Source organism: Populus nigra, chromosome 1, assembly GCF_951802175.1.
Source record: "Populus nigra chromosome 1, ddPopNigr1.1, whole genome shotgun sequence".
NCBI classification, from domain to species: Eukaryota; Viridiplantae; Streptophyta; class Magnoliopsida; order Malpighiales; family Salicaceae; genus Populus; species Populus nigra.
The window spans coordinates 35,403,841-35,425,986 of NC_084852.1; the positions used below are offsets into that span (position 1 = coordinate 35,403,841).

General features: G+C 33.3%; 4 protein-coding genes across 7 annotated transcripts; 2 read left to right on the top strand and 2 right to left on the bottom strand.

Annotated features, from left to right (window-relative positions):
• The first annotated feature begins 3,617 nt into the window (after positions 1-3,617).
• Positions 3,618-4,432, top strand: LOC133697192 (auxin-binding protein ABP19a-like). Its single transcript, XM_062119607.1, has one exon. It carries the CDS (start codon positions 3,669-3,671, stop codon positions 4,293-4,295), a length of 627 nt encoding a protein of 208 aa, XP_061975591.1. The 5' UTR covers positions 3,618-3,668; the 3' UTR covers positions 4,296-4,432.
• An 8,240-nt stretch (positions 4,433-12,672) lies between these two features.
• Positions 12,673-18,312, bottom strand: LOC133687772 (E3 ubiquitin-protein ligase SPL2). Of its 4 annotated transcripts, XR_009841035.1 has the most exons (9): positions 17,901-18,312; positions 17,456-17,557; positions 17,128-17,298; positions 16,841-16,962; positions 16,378-16,497; positions 15,948-16,167; positions 13,395-15,336; positions 13,179-13,291; positions 12,673-13,083 (listed from the first exon to the last, which is right to left on the bottom strand). XR_009841035.1 is itself a non-coding variant. In XM_062107087.1 (7 exons), exons 1-7 carry the CDS (start codon positions 18,270-18,272, stop codon positions 15,154-15,156), a joined length of 1,290 nt encoding a protein of 429 aa, XP_061963071.1. In that variant the 5' UTR covers positions 18,273-18,312; the 3' UTR covers positions 12,673-15,153. The 4 variants fall into 4 exon arrangements, 2 of the variants coding, with proteins under 2 accessions (XP_061963071.1, XP_061963087.1); XR_009841034.1 differs by having other exon boundaries at positions 13,179-15,336; XM_062107087.1 differs by having other exon boundaries at positions 12,673-15,336.
• Positions 13,185-15,067, top strand: LOC133687762 (protein NODULATION SIGNALING PATHWAY 1-like). Its single transcript, XM_062107074.1, has one exon. The coding sequence runs from the start codon at positions 13,185-13,187 to the stop codon at positions 14,976-14,978; it is 1,794 nt and encodes a 597-aa protein (XP_061963058.1). The 3' UTR covers positions 14,979-15,067.
• An 890-nt stretch (positions 18,313-19,202) lies between the features above and the next one.
• On the bottom strand, positions 19,203-21,027 carry LOC133696998 (uncharacterized). Its single transcript, XM_062119316.1, has 4 exons — positions 20,107-21,027; positions 19,883-19,975; positions 19,725-19,792; positions 19,203-19,616 (listed from the first exon to the last, which is right to left on the bottom strand). The coding sequence occupies exons 1-4, from the start codon at positions 20,818-20,820 to the stop codon at positions 19,448-19,450; spliced, it is 1,044 nt and encodes a 347-aa protein (XP_061975300.1). The 5' UTR covers positions 20,821-21,027; the 3' UTR covers positions 19,203-19,447.
• Between the last annotated feature and the right edge of the window lie 1,119 nt (positions 21,028-22,146).

The following is a 22,146-nucleotide window of genomic DNA, read 5'->3' on the forward strand; positions in this document are numbered from 1 at the left end:
CATCTTACAAATCATCATCAGGTAGGATCCACATATGTTTTATTCTTTTAAGAATTCTCAGTACATATTATGTTGACTTTCAGTGGTCCTGGGTGTTTTTAATCTTCATAGTTGCCATTAATCACTCTTCTAGATTAAGGTAAACTATCGCTATAAACATCATTTTACCTCTTGATAAAATTGATTGGTAATTTAGAATCCAACCCAAAAGGTAGAAAATTAATACCTACCTACCCCGTGTACAAGAAGAGGACACAATAAAGAGTAGCCACAATTGGCAATGGTATAGACGCAATAACAACCCTAAATTTTTCTGTAAAAGATAGACTGCAACACCATAAAAACAATTACTATGTGAACAATATAAAAGGTTGAGAAAAAGAAAAATGAGCATTTTCATAAGGACATGATAAAAATAGAATCTAAAAACATTGATTGTTACGAGAAATGATGTAGACCCCGCATAAATGTAAGATTGAAAATAATAAGATCTCGATAAATGATGAAAATCAAGATAAGAAAGAATAGATAAATAATAATAATAACAATAATTGTGATGTATAATGAAAGGGATGACATCCATAAAATGAATTTTAATTTAGAATTCATCATAACGACGACGAAACCGGTAACGTGTTTTGATTGATAAAATAATAAAAAAATGATAAAATATTTATAAGAAATAAGTGAGGTAATAAATAATAAACTATAAGAAAGAATAGTGCAACGAGAAAACATAACAGAAGGTGCAAGCACCTATTAAAAATCAGTGACGTTACCTTGAAACGATAATAAGCCTGATAAATAAATAAATATCAGAATTTTAAAATAAATATATTTCAAAATAATAAAACAACCCTAAGGGTTTGAAAGATAATTGATATAACTTATGTATGGATTGAACAAGAAAACTTGGATTGTTGATGAAAAGTTATGAACCGATCAATTTTACGTTAAAAAGTAGAGCTTTCAATCCAACTGTCACATCGGAATGAAATTTTACATGGAGTCTATTAATATATTGTCCTACCTCGGTTTAAAATCTCAACTGAATCAGAGTTTGGTAAGGACTAGCGATTTAAGTAAAAAACCAAATAGTTTACATGAAAAATAAAATAAAATATATAAAGGCATAAATGAGGGACAAAATTATAGTTAATTAAACAATTTCCTTTAAAACAATAAAGAAGTTGGATGAGCCAACCTGTAAGAGGTAATACGCTCGGCCAATCACATCTCTAGCATCAACCATTGAATTGTGCTTTATTTTGGATATATTGTTCTTCTCACCGGTCTCTATTATCATATGATCGAAGGGATTTTGTAAGATCATTTTCTGTTTGGTTTTGGAATTGTGTTGGTGTTAGAATTTATAGAAGATATAGTGGTAAAATATGTTTTTGTTGTTAATATTGCTATGTATAAATTATGTATTTTTTATATGAGGAGAATGATGATTATGGTGTAAGAATAAAAAAAATATTGGTATATAAATATGTTGAATGATTAAAAGGTTAACTTGTATAGGTTGTGTGGATGTAAATGGGATGGAGCCATGATTAAAAGGTATATTAACCAAATATTTTTTTGTTTAACCTTAATCCAACTACAATTTTAACTATATATTTAATTTATAAAATGAATTTTAATTAAAACTATTTTTATAAAACTAATTTCTCCAACCACAACTACAAAAAGATATCATAATACTAAATACACCTTTATTTCACAAATTAGTTGATCAAGTCTTGGCGTCGATCGATTGGCTAAAGTCAAGTTAGGCTCATTTCATATCGGACATACAAGCAATCGAGAGAATATATTGTCAAAATGGGAATCCAACGAAAACTTCATAAAATAAACATCAAATTTGCGAGGGGAAAAGTAAAAATAAATAAATAGTTCATGTCAAGGAGAGTGGTCAATTAATTATTTGCAAATAGCCGCTGCTTGGTCCTCCTGAAAAACCAGGAAACAATGAAATCCCGCCAAACCTGCTAAACACAGTTATTTCAGCGCAGTTTTGCTCACTCCTCATGGAGGAGATCAAGTTGTACAGATTAGCTAGCAAGGGTCTGCAGATTGATGCTCTTACCAGAAAACACCCTTTTCATCAGTGCATAAAGCAAGCAACTTCCCTGTCAAAATATGACCAAACAAATTACCATTCTTCATCTATAAACAATAATTCTTAGCCATTTTTACTGCAGTTTTACCGTCTTTTAAAAATTAGAAGCGGAAGAGTACGTAATTATGTAATAAAATTACTATATATATATATATATATATATATATATATATATATATAAAATTACCAATTATTTTCCAACTCATTAGATATACGGAATTGAACTCTATATGATCCTAGCTAGCTAGCTAGCATTGTCCATTCACCGTTAATGCAGAGAAGCTCATGCCAAGTAGTGAGCACTGTGTTCTACTATCCTGGGTGGATATAAGACTTAGCATGAGTGAGGGGAATTCTTCCAGCCACTCAAAATTTCCGTAGGACAGCAAGACTTTAATGGATGCTATCTGGGCTTTTTAGCTGTCATGTTGTCTTGTTAGAACTCACTCTTTCCTTCCCATGTGCTTGCTATATATTGGACCACAAATTGATGATTTCCTAATCACCTCTTCCCTTCAACTAAAGTACTTCAGTCAGAAGCTGCACTTTATTGTTGTCCACAAAAATTAGTTGATTAATTAAACTATTAAGCATGAATTGTTCAATTTATTATTATAAGAATTTATTTAAAAAACATTCAAGAAAAACAGGTTTAAAATTATTAACATGTAGTTTTACATATCTTGATAAATTTATAACCAAATTAAAAACTCACATGTATACTAAACGTGTGTGTGTGTATATATATTCAAAATCACATAAAAGATTTAAATACAAACATGGCATACATACTAATCACATAATATATTTATGTTTGAATTAAGATAAAAACATTTTTGTTATTGTTGAAATACTTTAAAATAATAAATTTTTTATTGTTGTTAATGATGAATTTTTTTAACAAAATTACTAGTATTGATTGTCCATTATAAAAGCCAAATTAAAACCTTAACCAAAAAAAAATAACCAAATTCATGCTAGTGCTCATGTTTAAGCATGCATGTGTGGGTTAAACTCATTACATTTTATTTAAGTTTATTTATGACCATCCAACTTTTAAATAAATAATATATCAGATATTTTTGTATAGAAATAAAGAGTTTTGAGTTTCACAATAAACATTCTAACTAAGGATTTTTTAAGATTTATTTTTTATTTATCCATAATTTATTTTAATTATATTAATTTTTTATAATAAAGAAATTATGTAAAAAATAATTTTGAATAAAATTTTGATAAAAAAATAAATAAAACTTGATCTCAAATATACCAATTTGACGAGTAATTGAGTAGCCAACAAACAAAAAGAATAAACCTTTTGAATTGATTACAATACTATTATTATTAATTAACAAAAAGAAAATTCTTGTTGTTTTCCATAAGCACGAACGGGACTCCCAGCGCAAATTAAAAGTGTGGTCCTAGCATGTCCAATTTGCACGATACCCAGGTTGGCAGTTGTGTACAAGTTCTATATAAACCTAACAAAACATCCAGAAAACACACTCAAAATCCAATAACCAATAGCATTTTGGTGAAAATGATTCTCTTTGTCTGTCTCTTTGCTCTCCTATTTTCTTCCTCCTCCCATGCAGCTGATTTCTGTGTTGCAAAACTAAAGGGTGCAGGAAATCCTGCAGGGTATGCCTGCAGAATGCCCTCAAAGGTCACAGTCGATGATTTTGTGTTTACTGGCCTTGGCGTTGCTGGCAACACTACCAACATTATCAGTGCTGCCGTGACCCCAGCTTTTGTACAGCAATTTCCCGGTGTAAATGGGCTTGGTCTATCCATGGCTCGACTAGACCTAGCACCAGCTGGTGTTATCCCAATGCACACGCACCCTGGTGCATCCGAAGTCTTATTTGTTGTGCAAGGTAAGATCACCGCTGGATTCATCTCCAGCTTGGCCAACACTGTCTACGTAAAGACTCTTAAGAAGGGTGATGTTATGGTGTTTCCACGAGGGCTGTTTCACTTTCAAATAAATGATGGTGAGATAAATGCAGTCGCTGTTGTTAGCTTCAGTGACCCTGATCCTGGCCTCCAAATCACTGATTTTGCGTTCTTTGCCAATAACTTGTCCTCAGAGTTGTTGGAGAAATCCACTTTTCTTGATGATGCTCAGGTTAAAAAGCTCAAGAAAGTTCTTGGTGGAACTGGCTAGGCTAGCTTACTGAAAACTTTTTCATCCATTTCTTCATGTGTTTTAATTAGACTAAGTAATGTGGTTGTGTTCTCATCAATTGTTTTTCATTTTTTGCAATTTTGTTTCGTTTTAAATTTGAAAGCTCCATTAATTAATTGATCTAGTGTATACAATGTTTCGCATAGCCAAAATTTAGAGCACAAGAATCTAGTTTCTATTTTATATGGACAGTCCCATGTTCCTTCCAGCAAGAAAGAATTAAGTAGATTCTGCAGGAAATGGGAAAAAAAATTACAAGTACTGCTGGATTCATGTATTTTTATGGAAGCTAAGACAATAGGAGTACAGTTTTTATTATAGCTAGGCGTTTGGTACGGTGGTAGGTTATTTTTATGGAAGCTAAGAAAATAAAAGTATAGTTTTTATTATAATGAAATTATTTTTTAAAGTGATTTTTATTATTATTTAAAATTTATTTTTAATATTAACATATCAAAAAGATTTAAAAACACATAAAATTAAAAAATAACAACTAGATAATGATAAGCTTATAAATTAAAAGTTTATCATTGAAACCTTATTATTTTGACATCAATAATTTGAAAAAATAAAAAATAGCAAGATAATAAGTCAACCGCTACGTAAAACAATCCTTAAAAGAAGATAGGCAATGCTAGGCCACTGGATAATGATAAGCTTATCCTTTCTTTTTTATGACTTGAAACGACTATACAATTGAAAAAGCAATGTGTGTGTGTGTGTGTGTGTGTGTGTGTGTGTGTGTGTGTAGGGCAATCAATTCAGATAACAATTTCTAATGGTTATTGTTGAGTAAAAAATGTGATGTCGATTAGATCATCATTAGGCATGGATAACCCTAATGCAGTTTGGCAGGTCTAATGAGGGGGTGTTTCGAAATGTAAGTTGACCATGCTTGTGAAAATATTGAAATTTTTTTAACTATAGTTATTTTTATTTTTTTATGTTTTTAAATTATTTTAATGTGTTGATATTAAAAATTATTTTTAAAAGTAAAAAAATTATTTGGATGCATTTCTAAAAAAAATATTTTAAAAAATAATTTTTATTACATTCCCAAACAGACATATAAATATAGAAAGTTGTGTGAACATTTAATACTAAGTTCTAATCGTACAAAGAATAGATGGAGGAATTTTTTATATATGTTTTGATAGGTTATATGAATGTTATATAGAGAAGACTTGATACTTTCAGTTTTGCTTAAATATTATGAGAGATCTGACATTTAGTTAGCACAAGTTCATATGCATTATTTCAATATTATTGAGATGCATTATCCAAATCGGATAATGCGATAGTTTGAGCTATCTTAGCATATAACGAATTATGTTGATACCGGAGAGGAGTTGCACAATATTGGTCGCTAAGGTAAGCACGAAGACAATAGGTTGGTAATTCATGCATCTTACCTTGATCTCTGGGATGTTAGGAGAGATCGTGTTTTTGAGAATCAGTAACCAATGATTGATATAAATGTATACATGACATGATATATGTCCATTATATGTCGTTTCATTACACCGACCTAGTCATGTTTCCCGAGACATCCACGTAACCCAATGCATTATGCCACTGGTATCCGAGACAGAATCGATTGGTATCCCATATTATTTTACATTTATTAAATACAAGAATAATTTTATTGTGGATGATGACTACTAATTTGTTTTTAATGTATGTATATAAATTAATTACTTGGTATAGGATCAACAACTATTTGTGAAGGTGTCGATGAGATGGGACGTATTGTGGCTAACACCACGCTCAATTTATGTTGTGGCAGACTTCAAGAGTTTGGGGAGATTAAGTGTCTTAAAGCAACATTAGCGGAAGATGAGATCGCTTTATCGTGGGAGTGTTGGGGATGTTGGCCCACCCACAAGCATCCCAGGTCTGTCTACGAGCGACCTAGGTCCATCCACAAGCTGAGATGATATCGGTCCTTCTCAAGCCTACATGAATATTACAGACCCGACTTCAAGTTGGATGAGCTGATGAGATTATTAGATATAATTACATATTATTATAAATTATGATAATTATGAATAGATGTATAGTTAGTTTAATTTTTAATAAAATGTTATGTTGTCTTAATTGTTAGTGTATATTTGTTATTTGCAATTGAATACGTTATGTGTTGCTTATGTGAATTGTGTTTTAATGGTAGAGAATTGATTATTTGTGATTATGTAAATTTTTTTTTTCTATAGAATTGATGGAAAAATAAACTACTCATGGATCCCTTTGTTAGAGGAGTTGTAAATATCAATTGTGAAACGTAAGTCGCAGATGCTAATTGCAACTCTCTCAACCATACTAGATTCTAATTGTTATTTTTACCTATGTTAGTTCACAAATTAATTTTTTAAAATATACTAACTTACCAAAACACCAAGAAAACTAGGGTCAAGGACTTTTTGTCCAGGCTTGTAACTTCATGTGCATCTTTGTTTATGCTTTGCAATTTCAGGAGTGTGAGTCCTTCTACAATGGGGGTGTTGCCAGGGTTACGTGGACACCCCAAGCCCAGGCTGAGAATTAGTGCACTGCGGCCTAGTTGGGTCTATTAGGATATTTAAAAGTCATGCCACTCATCATGGGTTTAGTATAGCAATGGCCAATATAATGTGTCTGGACCCAAAAAAAAACTCGGGTCTTGGATGGATGCATGGAGAGGATTTGGGCTTTGGGCTTTTGTAATGTGTCATGGACTTGATGGTGAGGAATGCAAATCCTAGGCCCAATCCAAAGTCCATTAGTGGGGCACAGATCTTGAGCAGAATAATGTGATGCTGGCAAGTCAATTTATCTTTTTAGATTAACGTGAATGTTTCGACCAGCTTGTACATACTTTAATTAATTTTATGGGTTTTAAAGTTAATAACCATGTAAGCTTTCAGTAGTCTTAGAATTTGTAAGACTCGAACGGGTAATATCTAAAGAATAAATTCAGGATCTAATCAGTTGAGTCACACCCCTCAATGCTCGTCAATATTTTTTCTTTTAATTTGTTCTTATTATTTTTTTAAACCAATATTAATTATTTTCATATAACAGTGCAGTAAGCCTAAAAATAGAGAAAAAGTTCTTGTAATATGTTGTTTTCAAATCGAAATAGATGATACCAACAAAACAATTTCCTTGTTTTTGCATGACAATTAAAGAGTTAAATCATTAAAATGTTCTATTATTTAGATTTATTATGCCCTTTTACTATATTTTCTTTGCTTAATATGTTACACATTAACCAAAATTAGTGTTAGATACGTGGCATTCAATCAAGTAGCCACACTTTTTTTTTAAATTCAAATTTTAATATGTGGCAACCTGATTGAATGACTTCTTATCTAATACTAACCATAATTAATACTAACCATGATTAATCGAATGACATAATAAATAAAGATACAGTAAAGTGAAGTGACATTATAAATTTTTTTAAAAAAATGTTATAACTTTATTTTTCAAAATATTTTTCATTTAAAAATATATTAAAATAATATTTTTTTATTTTTAAAAAATAATTTTTAACATCAACTTTTAAAAATATAAAAAAATAATTTTTAATAAAAAAAATCAAGTTTTTAACACACACACACAACACACACACACACACACACACACACACACACACACACACACACACACACACACACACACACACACACACACACACACACACTCGTTTGATTGATTCTCATCATCTAAAAGTGATTCATACATTAAAATTAAAGAGTATTTATTTTTCAAAAAATTATTTTTAAAAAATTATTTTTTAAATTTTTCTGTGTTTGTTTGTCATTAAAAAAATTATTCAACAAAAAACACTTCCGGTCAACAGAAAACACTTTCTAGTCAAAGAAAAATTTAGATTGGTTTCGAGGAAAGTGTTTTCCTTTTATTTTGGGCAGAAAACACTTTTTGAAAGTTGTGAAAAAATTAAAAATTTCATATTATTTGTTGATTATATCAAATTTGATCCCCAAACTTTTGATTGCTATATATATATTTTGTTTTGAATATTTGTATTTTAATTTCATCTCTTAAAATTTAATTTTTATATTAACTTTGGTTCTTATTTTTATAATTGTTATTTTCTTTTCCCTTATCATTTTTTAATTGAAATTTTTTATCTATCAAATTTGATCATCATTATTTTGATTGTTATTTATTTTATTTGAAATAATTTATGAAATGTTTATTATTATTATTTTAATTTCTTCATCTTTTAATTTTTTATTTTTTAGATTTGATCTCTATTATTTTGATTATTATTTATTTTATTTGAGATAATTATGAAATTATATTTTTTTTCAATTTCATTTTCATTCAACTTTTTAATTTGTAAGATTTGTTCATCATTATTTTTATAAACTTGAAAAAAATAAAACATTAATAAGTTATTTTCCAACTTATTTTCTATGACATAACCAAACACTGAAAAGTGTTTTCCAACTTACTTTTCATTACACTACCAAACATCAGAAAATAATTCACTTTTCTGAAATTTATTTTAAAAAAAAAAATTACTTTTTAGAAAACAAACATAGTCTTAACTAAGTGATATAATAAGCTAAGAAAATATAGTAGAATAACATAGTAAATGAAAATAATAATAGATGAGAGACACAATGAATCAAATTACAAAGACATTTTCATACTTTAACTCCACAATTAAATCCAACTATATACGCTGGCAGTAAGGATCTCACTATTCTTCTTTGATTGATTACAAAGACATTTTTATCTGCAAGCATGTTTCCAAGGAAATGACATATTGTTGTGGACGGCCTACCTAGCTCGAATATTTTACCTTTCGAGAAACGTTTTAACTCCAAGCAGAAATGCTTAATTTTAGTGCTCAATTTACTAAATTGATCATTAATTTACCATGAAGCTTCAAAGATCTTCAGTGCCACTCTCAAATATTTTACCTACAGCCTGCAGGGTGCTCATTTACTAGATGGCAGCACGCGCTATGATGTAGCAGGCAGACCTAATTTTTTTTAATGTAAAACAAATTGTCATGGCAATACAAGTGTCTATAAAAAATTAGTTCATTGGTTTGATTATGTTCAAAAGCTCAACTAAACAATAAAAAATATTAATAGCTTTAAAAGAAAATGAAGATAAATTCAAGCTTTTCTAGATTAACATGTTAAATTTATAATATAATTATGATACTGAGATAATCTCAATTTTAGAAGAAGAAATTACTGAAATAGCTGGCCACTAACTTTAAATAAAAAGTGAAAGAGTCAATAGACTTTGGAGCTAGAGGAGTTACAAGTAAATTACATACCACAATTACTTTCAGACAGTGTATATTCTTGGCTAGAGGAGATCTATGGAGGTGTCATCTTGGATTGACTTCCTAATTTAATTTGAGACTAGATGCTGTTATAATATAATTTTGAAAAACTATAATGAAGCGAAGTAGAAAGAGAAAAACATATATTTTTAATCAAAAATATATTTTTTTAATTCACGTAAGCACATTTCAATTAAAAATAAATAAAGAATTCATTATTTCATGCACTTATATGAAAAAATTGAAAATAATAAATTTGAGAAAATTATATAATTTTTTAAAATAATAATAAAAATAGATAATATTATCATACAAAACACTAATTTTGTTTGAAACAATGGCATGATTTTTTTTTTCTTAGCAACATGTTTTTTTGAATAAAAGACAATGATAATTAAAATAAAGATTTGTTAAAAATTCAATCAGGTAGAAAAAATATATAACTCTTCAATTTAAATCCTATTCCTTATTAGTAAATGTTCTTGTTGTTTTAACAAAAGCATGTTTGTAAATTTGAAACACTGATTTTTAAATAAAAACTTATTATGATTTCAAAAGTAAATTTAAATTAAAATAATTTCTGAGTATTTTGTATGTAATTAAAGAAAAAAATCAATTAACACAATAAAATCATATCAAAAATCAATTAAAAACAAAAAAAAACTACTTTCATTGAACATTCATGAACATATTTTTATTTTTCTTTTCATATTATATATATAATAATTTAAAAAAATTACTTAAATACTATGAAAAAATCATTTAAATACCATCCTGATTGAATCTAGCTGACTTTAATGAAATGTAATGTAATGTAATGATTGGGTTAGCTTGTCTAACAATTCAAAGTTTCAAGAATATTTTGAACATTTTCTTTATAATTTGCTTTTCTTTTCTATACAAGCACCAGATGCTTAAAGCTTCCTTCTTTCTGCTAACATAATCCCTTGAAAGAAGGGTAAACTGTACATAATCTCCTTCAACCATTGCTGAAATTAATTTAATTCCTAAACTAAAAATTCCAGATTTAACTTTGTCTACTGTTAAACAATCTGTTCAAGGATGAAATACCTTGCTTGCATGTCGGAATTTGGAACACTTTTTCTCTTCATTCTCTTTGCTTTAGTACTCCTGAAAGTACACAAGACAACCAGCCATCATACACGCTTTCGCTGCTGCTATGAGATGCCTTTTTCAGTTTCACACTCAATCCCATGATTCCATATCAAGCCACAAGGTAAAGCTTGACATTGCCATGGAAGAGTGCTTGACAACTTGCTATAAATCAGATGCAACTACGGAACACCTAGAAGTGAAACCTTTCAGAAACTGATCATAAGCAGACCCGTCCACTAAAGTTGAGCTTCATGCCCTGTTTCCATCACTCCCCAGATTCCACATCGGGAGTGAGTGAGGAAGATCTTAGCTGTATAAATTCCAGGAAAAATGACCCTCAAAGAGATTCATGAGACTAGCAATTGTGGGTGCCGCGGCGCTGAAGGTCATCAGTGGTGCTCAAAGCTGAAGATCTTTGGACACCTTTCCCTTCTCTGGCATCGTGGCTCAGAGCAGACACAATCATACTGCTTACTCCCTGGAAGACAACAAGCTGTGCTTAAGACAAGTGCTTGGTTATTACTCAGAATTTCAGTACCTCGGAACTCCAATTCCTCTTGTTCTTGTCAATTCCACTGTTTATTTCTGGAATTATCAAGTATGGAGAGAAAACTTGGGTTCTCACGTGCTCAACTACCAAGCAAATATTAGAAACTTTCACTCAGCAGCTTCTTTGAAGGAACCAAGGAGCCAACATCCTCCTACTGGTCAATAATCTCCATCAAGCTGCTTACTCAAAGTTCGTAGAGGTTGAGCTCGGATTCATGTATGACATGCTCTACGTACATTAAATTGTCAATTGTTTATTCTCAACCGGGAATCTTTCTTCATACTATTAGCTTCTCGTCCTATATTGCGGCATTTCTCAATCATGCCTCCTTGCAAGAGGAGACATGTCTGTGACTTGTTTCTGGAGGAGCCTTCTTCTAGGGAAACTATCCTCCAACATAAAATATTGGATCAACAATCCACTAGTGGAGCTTTAGTTCTGGCAAGCCACATTGCAGATATAATTTAGCTTTCGATTTCTGTAGTAAGGATTCATGATCATAATCCTTCAAATTTCCAAGTGAAAGTACATTTGTTGGTGTAAAATATTAGAGCAGACGTGAAAATTTATAGCCTGTGTTGAATTAAAAATATAAAAGACCATCATCCACCAGCAGGTTCTTGCTCTTACCGACCTAGAATACTGTTTAGTTGAAGAAGGGAGCATGGCTGCATAAAATAAATGGTGGAAAATATCTAGAGCAGACAGATTATCTGCCATGAGTATTCACTCAGCCACAATATCTGCCATACCAAAGCAAATCTACACTGATGCTTAACACTGCTCATGAGCTAGTTATTAAGTTTCTACCTTTGTTTCCTGTTGGTGGTTCTTCTTGAGCCTCATAACCATTGTTTCAGAATAAGCATTGGTAGCCTCCTAATCTGAGGCAAGCTTCATGTCATGTATAGACTGATTGCATACTGAAACCTTTATGTACTTGAATGTTAAAATGGGATTGAAATTTTCTGTTATCATACCTTGGCAGATAGAAATTAATTCAATTATCTCTACATTTACTGTGTTTTTCTTTTCTTTCTCCTTCTTTATAGAATATGACCATCTTCGGGAAGAAAGTGTTACAAGCAAAGCTAAATCAAATTTTACCCACATCTCAAGCAACTACAGTTTACTCAAAACAGCGAAAAAATGTCCAGGTTTTGAGAGTTCCTGATGAATGCAACACATTTAGAGTATGCTGCTCAAACATGTATCTTTTACAGAAATGCTAATTGATCACAAGACTTGACATCATCTGTTCTTTCAGCCTAAAAAAGAAATGAAATCTGTTCATCAGAAAAAGGAAAATTACGATCATTTGAAGTTTCTTGCAATGTTTAGTTTTATTCGAGAACCTCAGGCAACAAAAATTGGAATAAAATAAAAAGGAAAGGATTTGATTCCAGACAGTAGGTGTTACTATTTACCTGAAAATAACAAAGCAACAATGGAAGAGTCAAAACTGAGAATTGATTTGGTCGAGGTTCATTCCACTTCGGGCGGGCTCAAGTCATAGAACAAGAGGGCTCTTAACAAATTCTAAGCAACAATGGGGTATCTTCCATGGGAGTCCAAAACTAGAAACTTGGTTGTAGTGGATAGGTCTATTTCAATCCAGAGACAAAACCAAACCACAAATGGTACAAAACAGAACCAAACATGAAATTGCAATTTTAAATTAGCAAAGACATAGTTTGCCGTCTCTTGAGAATCCAAATAGTCAACACCAATCACAATTCCCCAAGGCTCTTTCTGCGAACATCATCGTTGCATAGATCTCAACCACTCTGACATAACAAGAGAATAAGTTAATAACAAAAACAAAAGAAGAGTTCATGTTCTCTAATCTCTATCTCCTATGGCTTAAATAAAACATCACAACCTCCAAATGAACAGCACACCGAACCCTATAGAATATGCTCTCTACCGTCTCCTTCCAGAAAGAGAAATTAAGTCTACGAGATCTGTCCTCTGTTCCATTGCACCTTTTCCATCCTGTGTCAAGCAGAAAATGACCATTGAAGAATCAGAGCCAAGCCATACATCAGATCACGTATTGGATTGGCTAGAGGATTCAGTATCGTTCGTGCCATCTTACTTTGATGATCCGTACAACACAGCCGATACCAATCCCTATCAATGGTGGGATCAAGCAGAAGAGTTTTACCAGGATCTAGTCAACACCAACGCTAGTCTCAGCAGCAGCATAACCACAAGCACCACCACAAATATCAATACAACTAGCCTAGTACCACCAATTGCTCCCACCTTATCTAATCACCCACAATCGACCACTTCAAACAAGAAACGGAAAGATCCTGAAGACCCGGTTACCAAAACGTCCCAGAATCATCATCAGAGAAAGAATCCAAATAATTGGATAAACAAGAAACAGCAAGATGGTGAAGCAGTGGTAGTAGTGAAAAAATCAAATGGAAATAAGAAAACCACCAACAAGGGTACAGGTATTAACGGCAATAACGGTAACAACAAGGAAGGGAGATGGGCAGAACAGTTACTCAATCCTTGTGCAGCCGCTATCCCTATTGGAAACATGTCACGGGTGCAGCACCTTCTGTATGTACTCCATGAGCTAGCCTCATTAACTGGCGATGCTAACCACAGGCTAGCAGCTTATGGTCTTCGAGCACTGACTCACCACCTATCATCCTCCTCAACCTTGTCCTCAGCATCTACAGGAACCATTACTTTTGCTTCTACTGAGCCAAAGTTCTTTCAAAAATCTTTACTCAAATTCTACGAGGTGAGTCCTTGGTTTGCCTTCCCTCACAACATTGCTAATGCATCTATCCTTCAAGTTCTTGCACAGGAACAAGATCCTAGGCGAAACCTTCATGTTCTTGATATTGGGGTATCCCATGGTGTACAGTGGCCTACACTTCTTGAGGCCTTGACTCGCCGTCCTGGAGGACCTCCTCCTCTAGTACGCATCACAGTCATCACGGCCGCTTCTGAAAATGATCAAACCACTGAGACCCCGTTTTCAATAGGTCCACCTGGAGACAATTTTTCCTCCAGACTACTAGGTTTTGCCAAGTCTATGAACATCAATTTGCAAATCAAAAGGCTTGATAACCACTCATTACAAAAACTTAGTGGACGAATAATAGACACCAAACCCGACGAAGCATTAATAGTTTGTGCGCAATTCAGACTCCATCATTTAAACCACAACACACCAGATGAAAGAACTGAGTTCTTGAGAGTTCTGAGAAGGTTGGAGCCAAAAGGCGTGATACTCACCGAAAACAATATGGATTGTAGCTGCAACAGTTGTGGGGATTTTGCAACAGGATTTTCAAGGAGAGTAGAGTATTTATGGAGATTTTTGGACTCGACAAGCTCAGCTTTCAAAGGCCGAGAGAGTGTCGAAAGACGGATGATGGAAGGCGAGGCAGCGAAGGCCTTGACAAATCGTGGAGAGATGAATGAAGGAAAAGAAAAATGGTGTGAGAGGATGAGAGGGGTGGGATTTGTTGGCGAGTTGTTTGGAGAAGACGCCATTGATGGAGCTCGAGCACTGTTGAGGAAGTATGATAGTAACTGGGAGATGAGAGGGGAAGGGAAAGATGGCTGTGTGGGGTTATGGTGGAAAGGGCAGCCTGTTTCTTTTTGTTCACTATGGAAGTTAGATATGAAAGGAAGTGAGTCGAAACTTTAGCAGCATCTTGTTCTCTTCATGTAAAGGTGTTATGTTTTTTTGGTAGACTATGGAAGTGCTTCTGTTACAAATCGTCTTTGATATTGTTAGTGATGATCTTTGATATTGTTAGTGATGATATTACACAAGTGCAGCACAAAACATTTGCTCCTTTCCCAGCACTATGTAACCTACTCTACCTTCTCCTTCGACAGGGGTCGATAACAATGACAAATTCCCTTCCAATCTCGACCTTTCCCATCATAGATGCAATTACGAAAAACCAATTAATTGGCTCTTGAGACTGTTTTCTCCGACCGAGATGGCTGATATCTGCCAGTTTTTTCCCAAAAAGGAAAAATAACAGGGCAGTACTTGCCTAGACAAACGAAGAAACTGTTATTGATGAGAAATTGAGAACAGAAGAAAATCCACCAATATAGCTACGAACAAGAAAAATAACCCAATTGGTAATGTTTGGAAGAGTAGTTCGACCATGCCTCTTTAAATTAGTAATTTTTTAGAAAATATTTAAATTAATATATACTTTTAGTATTTTATTATTATTTTAGTATGCTGATATATATATATTTTAATGTATTTTTAAATAAAAAAACACAAATTCTAAACATGACGTAAATCCCCTAACAGTACACAAGGACGGGCTGTTCCAAACACATTAAGACCCCTTAGAACTTGGCATAAAATGGTAGGTCGTCGGGTTTTTCTTTTCTTGAAGTCATTTTCGATTTTTCCTGACTAGTATTATCATCATCCTTGTAGTGTTTCGTTAAGGTAGTTTAAAAGCGAGTAATATGGACCGAGCTCTATTCCGTGACATGGAAATTAATTGAGCTACCTTCTATGCCATAGATATACTCTTAATACAGCGTTATGTTACATAAAACAGTAATTCTCTGTCACTCAACATTCAAAAACCCTGATAGAATTTCGGATTGCCTGCCTACAGAGAGGGCATTTGGGGGATACCTCACTTTCAACTGATATAGCACAGAAATGACAGCATGCAAGATGCCCACAGGGAATGAATGCAGATCGCCTTCTCCTCGTCAAGCAGATCACACACAACTGTCCATCTGGCACATCTCCTGCTTCATCTTCATCAATCCGAGAGACATCTGCATCAATGGTAGTATGGCTCGGCAGGTGAGAGTGTCTTTGCCTCCACGCTTGCCATTTATTCCAGTTCCTAAAAACAAATTGTTCTTAATGATTAAGATAATGAATCAGATCTGATAGCTAGAACTTGATTGATTATTTCTGTTCATAATTCAGCCGTGACAGATAAGCATCAATTTTTTTCCCTATTGACATGTGACTAAAATAGAAATCCAAGTGAAAGGCAAGAAAAGGGGCAAACACTTCTGCAGCAAATAATCTTTAGCAGAAACTACTATACCTCATAACAGCGAAGCCAAGGACCCCAATTGAAAGTGAACCAAGAACAATACCACTCCATAGCTGTATTTTCGCCGTGAAGGCAAGATCTGCCACCATTTGATCTTTGGTAATGTCAGCCCTGCAACAACCCAGAAGAAAAGTTATTTCATTGACAATGCTCCAAGAAGAGAAGAGAGAATATAATATCATTGATTTCATTCAGATACTCAAGTCGTGGACAATAGGAGACTGATTGAAAAAAACATTCAATGATCCACCATGGCTTCATGGGTGCCCCAACATAGTTTTTGAACCCAACAAGTAAATTGTCATTCTCACACACCACCATCATCAATGTTAACAGCAATGAATTAATGTAATCTCAACACAATCCCATATGCAAGGGGAAGATGTAAATCACAATTGTAATGCATGTCTAACTACAAAACCCAACAGGCTATTTTCCAAACTAAGTCACTTACAGAAAATAGGGAAGATCCTTGCAAGATTTTATCTCAGGAATTCCTTTTCTAGAATTGCAAATGCCAACAGCACTGATACACTTCCCTAATGGCAGGATTTTCTCCTCGTGAAGCACCCCAACCTTCAAAACAGAACAGATTATGCTGTCAGGCCTAGCAAGGACATCTAAAGGAGAAATGCAACAGCAGAAATAAAGCAATACCGAAAGCAATATGAGTTAAAGACGCATTAAAATTATTTTAAGAAAGATAAAGCAGCACCTAGAATTAACAAATTTGGAACTCACAGGGTATTCATGACCAAAAAGTGCCTGAATGAATGTATAACGAGAAGCAGCAATTCGTTGCAACTGATGATAAACAGTCGTAAGAGGTAGGGGGTGTACTGATCCGACCATGTTCACGATAACATAATCAGACCGTGGCCATTGAGCACCTTCAACTAGTATAAAAGGAACCTATCAAATAAACAACAATGCATAAGGTTAGTCCTTCCCATCAAATCCACCAAATAACCCACTTGACAGACACTCAATCCACTGAACAATCTAAGAGAAGCAAAAATCTCCATAAAATGACCCAAAGAAAGAAAATTGGCAAGTTAAAAGAATTCACCGTTCTTAATAAGGTTGTTTCTTGTTCTTTCAAAGATCTGCCAAAGATAGCCCGCAACTCGGAAGTCCATCCTAAAAAGCCCTTCCATTCGTTGTATATACACTGACAAACATAAACCGAAAACATGTACATATGTATATTAGCCTTTCTTGCAACTTGTGAAATAATCAAAGAAACAGCCAACAAGACTCCCAAAACAGAGCTTTCGACTTCAGTTCCTTGTCAATCTAAACAAATGCAAAAATTTTAGTCCTGCCCAATAATCAAGTAATGCCTGTGTAACAATCTAAACCTTCCTCATATACACAGAATCTTACAAATATCAGTCTCTATCACCTCCCAATTTCTATTCTTTTTTTTCTTCTAAGGAAAAAAATGAAAGCCGCAGAAGACTACAAATTCTGGGTTGCAAAAAATAAAATTAAATAAATAAAAGAGTACGTACAGTTTGAGTTTTTTGAAGAATAACCGCCTTATAAGCAGAATTATGAGAAAGCAAGACATTGGGGGGTCTAAAGCTCTCCTTCCATGTCCATTCAACGGCTGATTTAGCCTCAACGATTCCTCTGACAATTACGAGGTTCTGCTCATGGTCCTGGTGGTCTTGATCGTGATTTTGAAGGAGCGATCGGAGGTCGGAGAGGGAGAGAGTGGGTGCCTTGCTGATTTTGGCAAGGGATTTGGAATTTGCAGTGTAATTGAGAATTGAACGTACGGCGGCGTAGGCAAGAGCTGCCCCGAGAATTGCTCCGTCGAAGGAGAGAGCAAGTTGGGATAGCAGGGCGGCCAGTGCTTGCTCATGGGAACGTGATGACATTTTCGTTTGTATAGGGGCTTGTTATTCATGTTTTATTTATTTATTTATTTATTATTACGGTGGCATTGGGAAGAGGTGTCTTGCGCCGGATGGCAAAGATACAGATTTCTTGATATTTATATTTAATATATTATTTATTAAGTAAAAAAAATCAATTTTTATAAACTATTCATTTATGAGTATTTGTTATTGGATTATTATTTATTATTTAATAAAAATAAAATTATATATATATATATATATATATATATATATTCTACCTATCAATCAGATTCAAATTAACTTTTCATCTCTAGTTTTGCAAGTGATATTTTCCTTCTTAAACATTGTCATTTTTTCGTTTTTTTATAGAAAATTACTATGAACAACTTATAGTTTAATTATTTTTTATTTTGTCTTTATTTAAAAAAAATACAATTTATATCTTGTTTCAACCCAATTTTTATATCGGATGAAATGATTATCTTCATATATATTACATCAGAAACAATCAAATAATAAAAAATATGATATTTTTTTTTCTTTTTAAGTGATGATTTATCTTTCTCTTTTTCTAATTTTCTCTCTTATTAAATATAGATAATTATATATATAAAAAATATTTGAAAGGATGTAAATGTTTTATTTTTTTGTCTGATAAGGCAAAAATATTTTTTTTATTGTAATCTAAGAAATGAAAAAATAAAAAACCTCTTATTCAATAATTTTATATTTTTTTACTTTGAGGGTAAATAAATTATTTTAATGTTTAAAAAAATTAGAAAAAATATATATATATCCACTAACAATTTTTTAATGAACAATGTGTAATTAAAAAAATCAAATTATCCCAAATACAAAAGGCATCTATTTTTTCACTAAAAAACAAAATAATAATTTTACTTAAACAATCAACAGTAATTTGTGGGGGTAAAAAACACACACCATAGCTTTTTGTTAATAAAGTAGTAATCCCACTTCTGTTTTTTCTTTTATGGTCATAGTTGGGGCCTCACAGCCCAAGAACAGGACAAAAATTCAAACAATAGTTTACTGAGATTTATAACAGCAAGATCATCCTTCCCATGCCATTCTCAACCTCAGCACGACAAGAAAGAGTAAATCGGTTTGATAGCAGAAACCCTTTTGTCTTACTGGATTATAATCTGGTAGAAAAATCTTACATGATATAATTCCTAATACACTTGACTGAGACTGGATTTTTCAGAAACTGATGGGATATCCCATTTGGATCGACCCAAAACAAATGATGTTATCAGATCATTCACAGCATCGGGCGACTCTATATTGGCCGCATGGCCTATATCCTTGATTATCTTTACCCTTGATTTTGGTCCCAGGTGCCTGTGATCAACAACAATCAACAATGGAGTTTTAATAATGGTCACTTCCGAATGAAATTCGTAAATGGTGAAGGCTTGAAAAACTAGCACTAATGTGTATACAATTTACCTCTGCAATTGATAGGCCAAGTTTACTGGGAACACATTATCCTGATCACCCCATATTAGCAGTGTTTCCTTGAAACAGGGAATAGCAGAAAATGGAGATTAATTAACAGCAGTTGTTTTCACTCGAAATGATTCCTAAAAGTTGAAAACAAAGCATACCTGTGTTAGAATGGGAAGGCGTATATCAGCTTTTTTGGCCAGCAAGTGCTCCAGTAGCTCTAATTTTTCCTTTCTCTGATGATTAACCATTGCCTAGAAAATTAAAACCTGAGGATTTTATCAGTTCTAAACTAAATCCCACGGTAATTATCAACAAAACCATATTCTAGCAGGCATGCATCAATTAAACATAGAATTATGTAGTTGATCTAAACTGAACCCACGTTGATAAACTCCTGAAGGAATATATCAGGAAGCCACCTCAAGGGCTTGCACTTGTATACTGATAGGTTTACCAAGAACCTTAGATCTTGTGGATGTTCAGGCAAAAGTATCGCTGCTGGATCTCTTCCAATTTTCTTGATCTGCTCCTCTATCTGATCATCACTGGAAACTACCCCACTACTCACAATCACGACCTTCTCCACCTCCTTTGGAAAAATTTCAGCAATCCGACATGCCACAAACCCTCCATAGCTAATTGAGTACACAGAGAACCTGTCTACGCCCAATCTTTTCAAACATTCAGCCAAACACCTTGCTTGGAAAGTATCAGTTCGGCCTGATCTCTTCGAAGAAGACTTGCCGAAAAACAATAAATCTGGAACATACAAATTAAAGTTTTGCGACAGAGAACGCACTTGATAGACAAATTGCCACCGCGCATCACCACCATAGCCATGGATCATGACTAGATTAGGTTTGTTGAACCTCCTATGATTGGAGGTCCAAAAATGCATCGTGGTTTGATCGTCTAAATCAATGGTGAAAGGTGAAAGGCCACATAACCTGAAGTACAATGAAATCACTGTATCAACTATGGTGAAAAAGATCGGAATCCGTTTCAGGCCAAAGAAACCGGTTTGGAGGTACCGAAAAATGGCCAACGCGGTGGAGAGATAGAAGGTGAAAGGGTGCAAAAGCTTGGTCGAGTCCATGGAGAGATCTTTGGAATTGGGATTAAAATGTTATGTTGTACTCTTATTAGTAGAACTTGAAGCCAACATGATGAGGTGGATTGATAAAAGAAAAAATTAATCTGATGGGCAAGCGATTGCCAAATACTATCAAACAAAAATAAAACATAGAATACTCCATGAACACATCTACTTGTGTTCGTATCCCATGATTCCTTCGCTCCTGTCAGGAACATGTCTCAAATATATATAGTAAGCTATTTTATGTACTTTCTTTTATGCAAACCTTATACGTTTTACTTTTCACCAGAAAAATAACAATAAAAAAAACGAATATTTGAATAACTGAATTATTTTATATACTAATTTTCAAAAAAATTGCTGATTAAAAGTGATGCGTGCAATACACTTAGGAATGAACCCAAAAGTCATGCAAACATTACAAGGTTCATCTAACTTGAAGAAATGAAGAAACATAAAGCCGTGATATCATCAATTTAAAGGGTACGGGCATATAGATTTTTACATATAGGGGATTATGTTCATACCAGAATAAAATTTAGCAGAAGTTTATGGTAACTTTTTTTATTTTCTGTGAAAGAGGCATAGTGAGCTCATAGATTAATGAGGAAACGATGTTACAGTGAAAACAGAGCCACGGGGGCATTGAAATTTAGAGTAAGTTTAGGGTAACATTTGTCATGTCCTGCTCCACGGTGATTTGCCATTTGGCATATTCAGAAAAAAACCAGCACCAAAACTGCTCAGAAATCTGTGAAAACTGTTTTCAAGTTCAACTATTCGATTGCATTGAAAATAGAACAACAATGGATATGGGGGATGCGGGCACCGGGCAGTAAAGAGTCCACTTGGCAATGTTTCCTAAATCATATACTGTGTCTTTGATGGGTTCTAACTATATACAACCTTAAAAAGATTTAAGTTGAGTGGTGCGCTTTTTGGACTTGTTGTAGGAAAACTCAGTTTGTTACGAGGCAACATCCCACTACTTTTGGTTTGTTTTCTTCTAAGCTACTTGGAAGAATCCTTAAACTTCGGCTCACCACTTTTGGTTTGTTTTCTTCTAAGCTACTTAGAAGTAGCTTAGAAGAATCCTTAAACTTCGATTCACTATTTCAATTTGATCATATGTGTAAGGATGATAGGCATTGCTAAAATTCAATTGAATTCCCAACCCCCGAAAGACTCTTTCAAAAATTATTTATAAACTCGGTATCCTATTAATAAATTTAGGAGTCTTATATAAATAAATCATCTTTTTTAAAAAGAAGATGAGAAATATAAGAAGCATCCATAGTTTTTCTACGAGCAATAAAATAAGTCATT

What these genes read in the sequence shown, in the direction of transcription:
- LOC133697192 (XM_062119607.1), top strand. Translation starts at nt 3,669, where the DNA reads ATGATTCTCTTTGTCTGTCTCTTTGCTCTCCTATTTTCTTCCTCCTCC.
- LOC133687762 (XM_062107074.1), top strand. Translation starts at nt 13,185, where the DNA reads ATGAACAGCACACCGAACCCTATAGAATATGCTCTCTACCGTCTCCTT.
- LOC133687772 (XM_062107087.1), bottom strand. Translation starts at nt 18,272, where the DNA reads ATGTCATCACGTTCCCATGAGCAAGCACTGGCCGCCCTGCTATCCCAA. An exon ending in AAACAACCTTATTAAGAACG is followed by an intron (nt 17,299 to 17,455) that starts GTGAATTCTTTT and finishes TTTATTTGATAG; the next exon opens with GTTCCTTTTATACTAGTTGA. An exon ending in TTTTTGGTCATGAATACCCT is followed by an intron (nt 16,963 to 17,127) that starts GTGAGTTCCAAA and finishes TCTGTTTTGAAG; the next exon opens with GTTGGGGTGCTTCACGAGGA.
- LOC133696998 (XM_062119316.1), bottom strand. Translation starts at nt 20,820, where the DNA reads ATGGACTCGACCAAGCTTTTGCACCCTTTCACCTTCTATCTCTCCACC. An exon ending in TCCTTCAGGAGTTTATCAAC is followed by an intron (nt 19,976 to 20,106) that starts GTGGGTTCAGTT and finishes TTAATTTTCTAG; the next exon opens with GCAATGGTTAATCATCAGAG. An exon ending in TTGGCCTATCAATTGCAGAG is followed by an intron (nt 19,617 to 19,724) that starts GTAAATTGTATA and finishes TGTTGATCACAG; the next exon opens with GCACCTGGGACCAAAATCAA.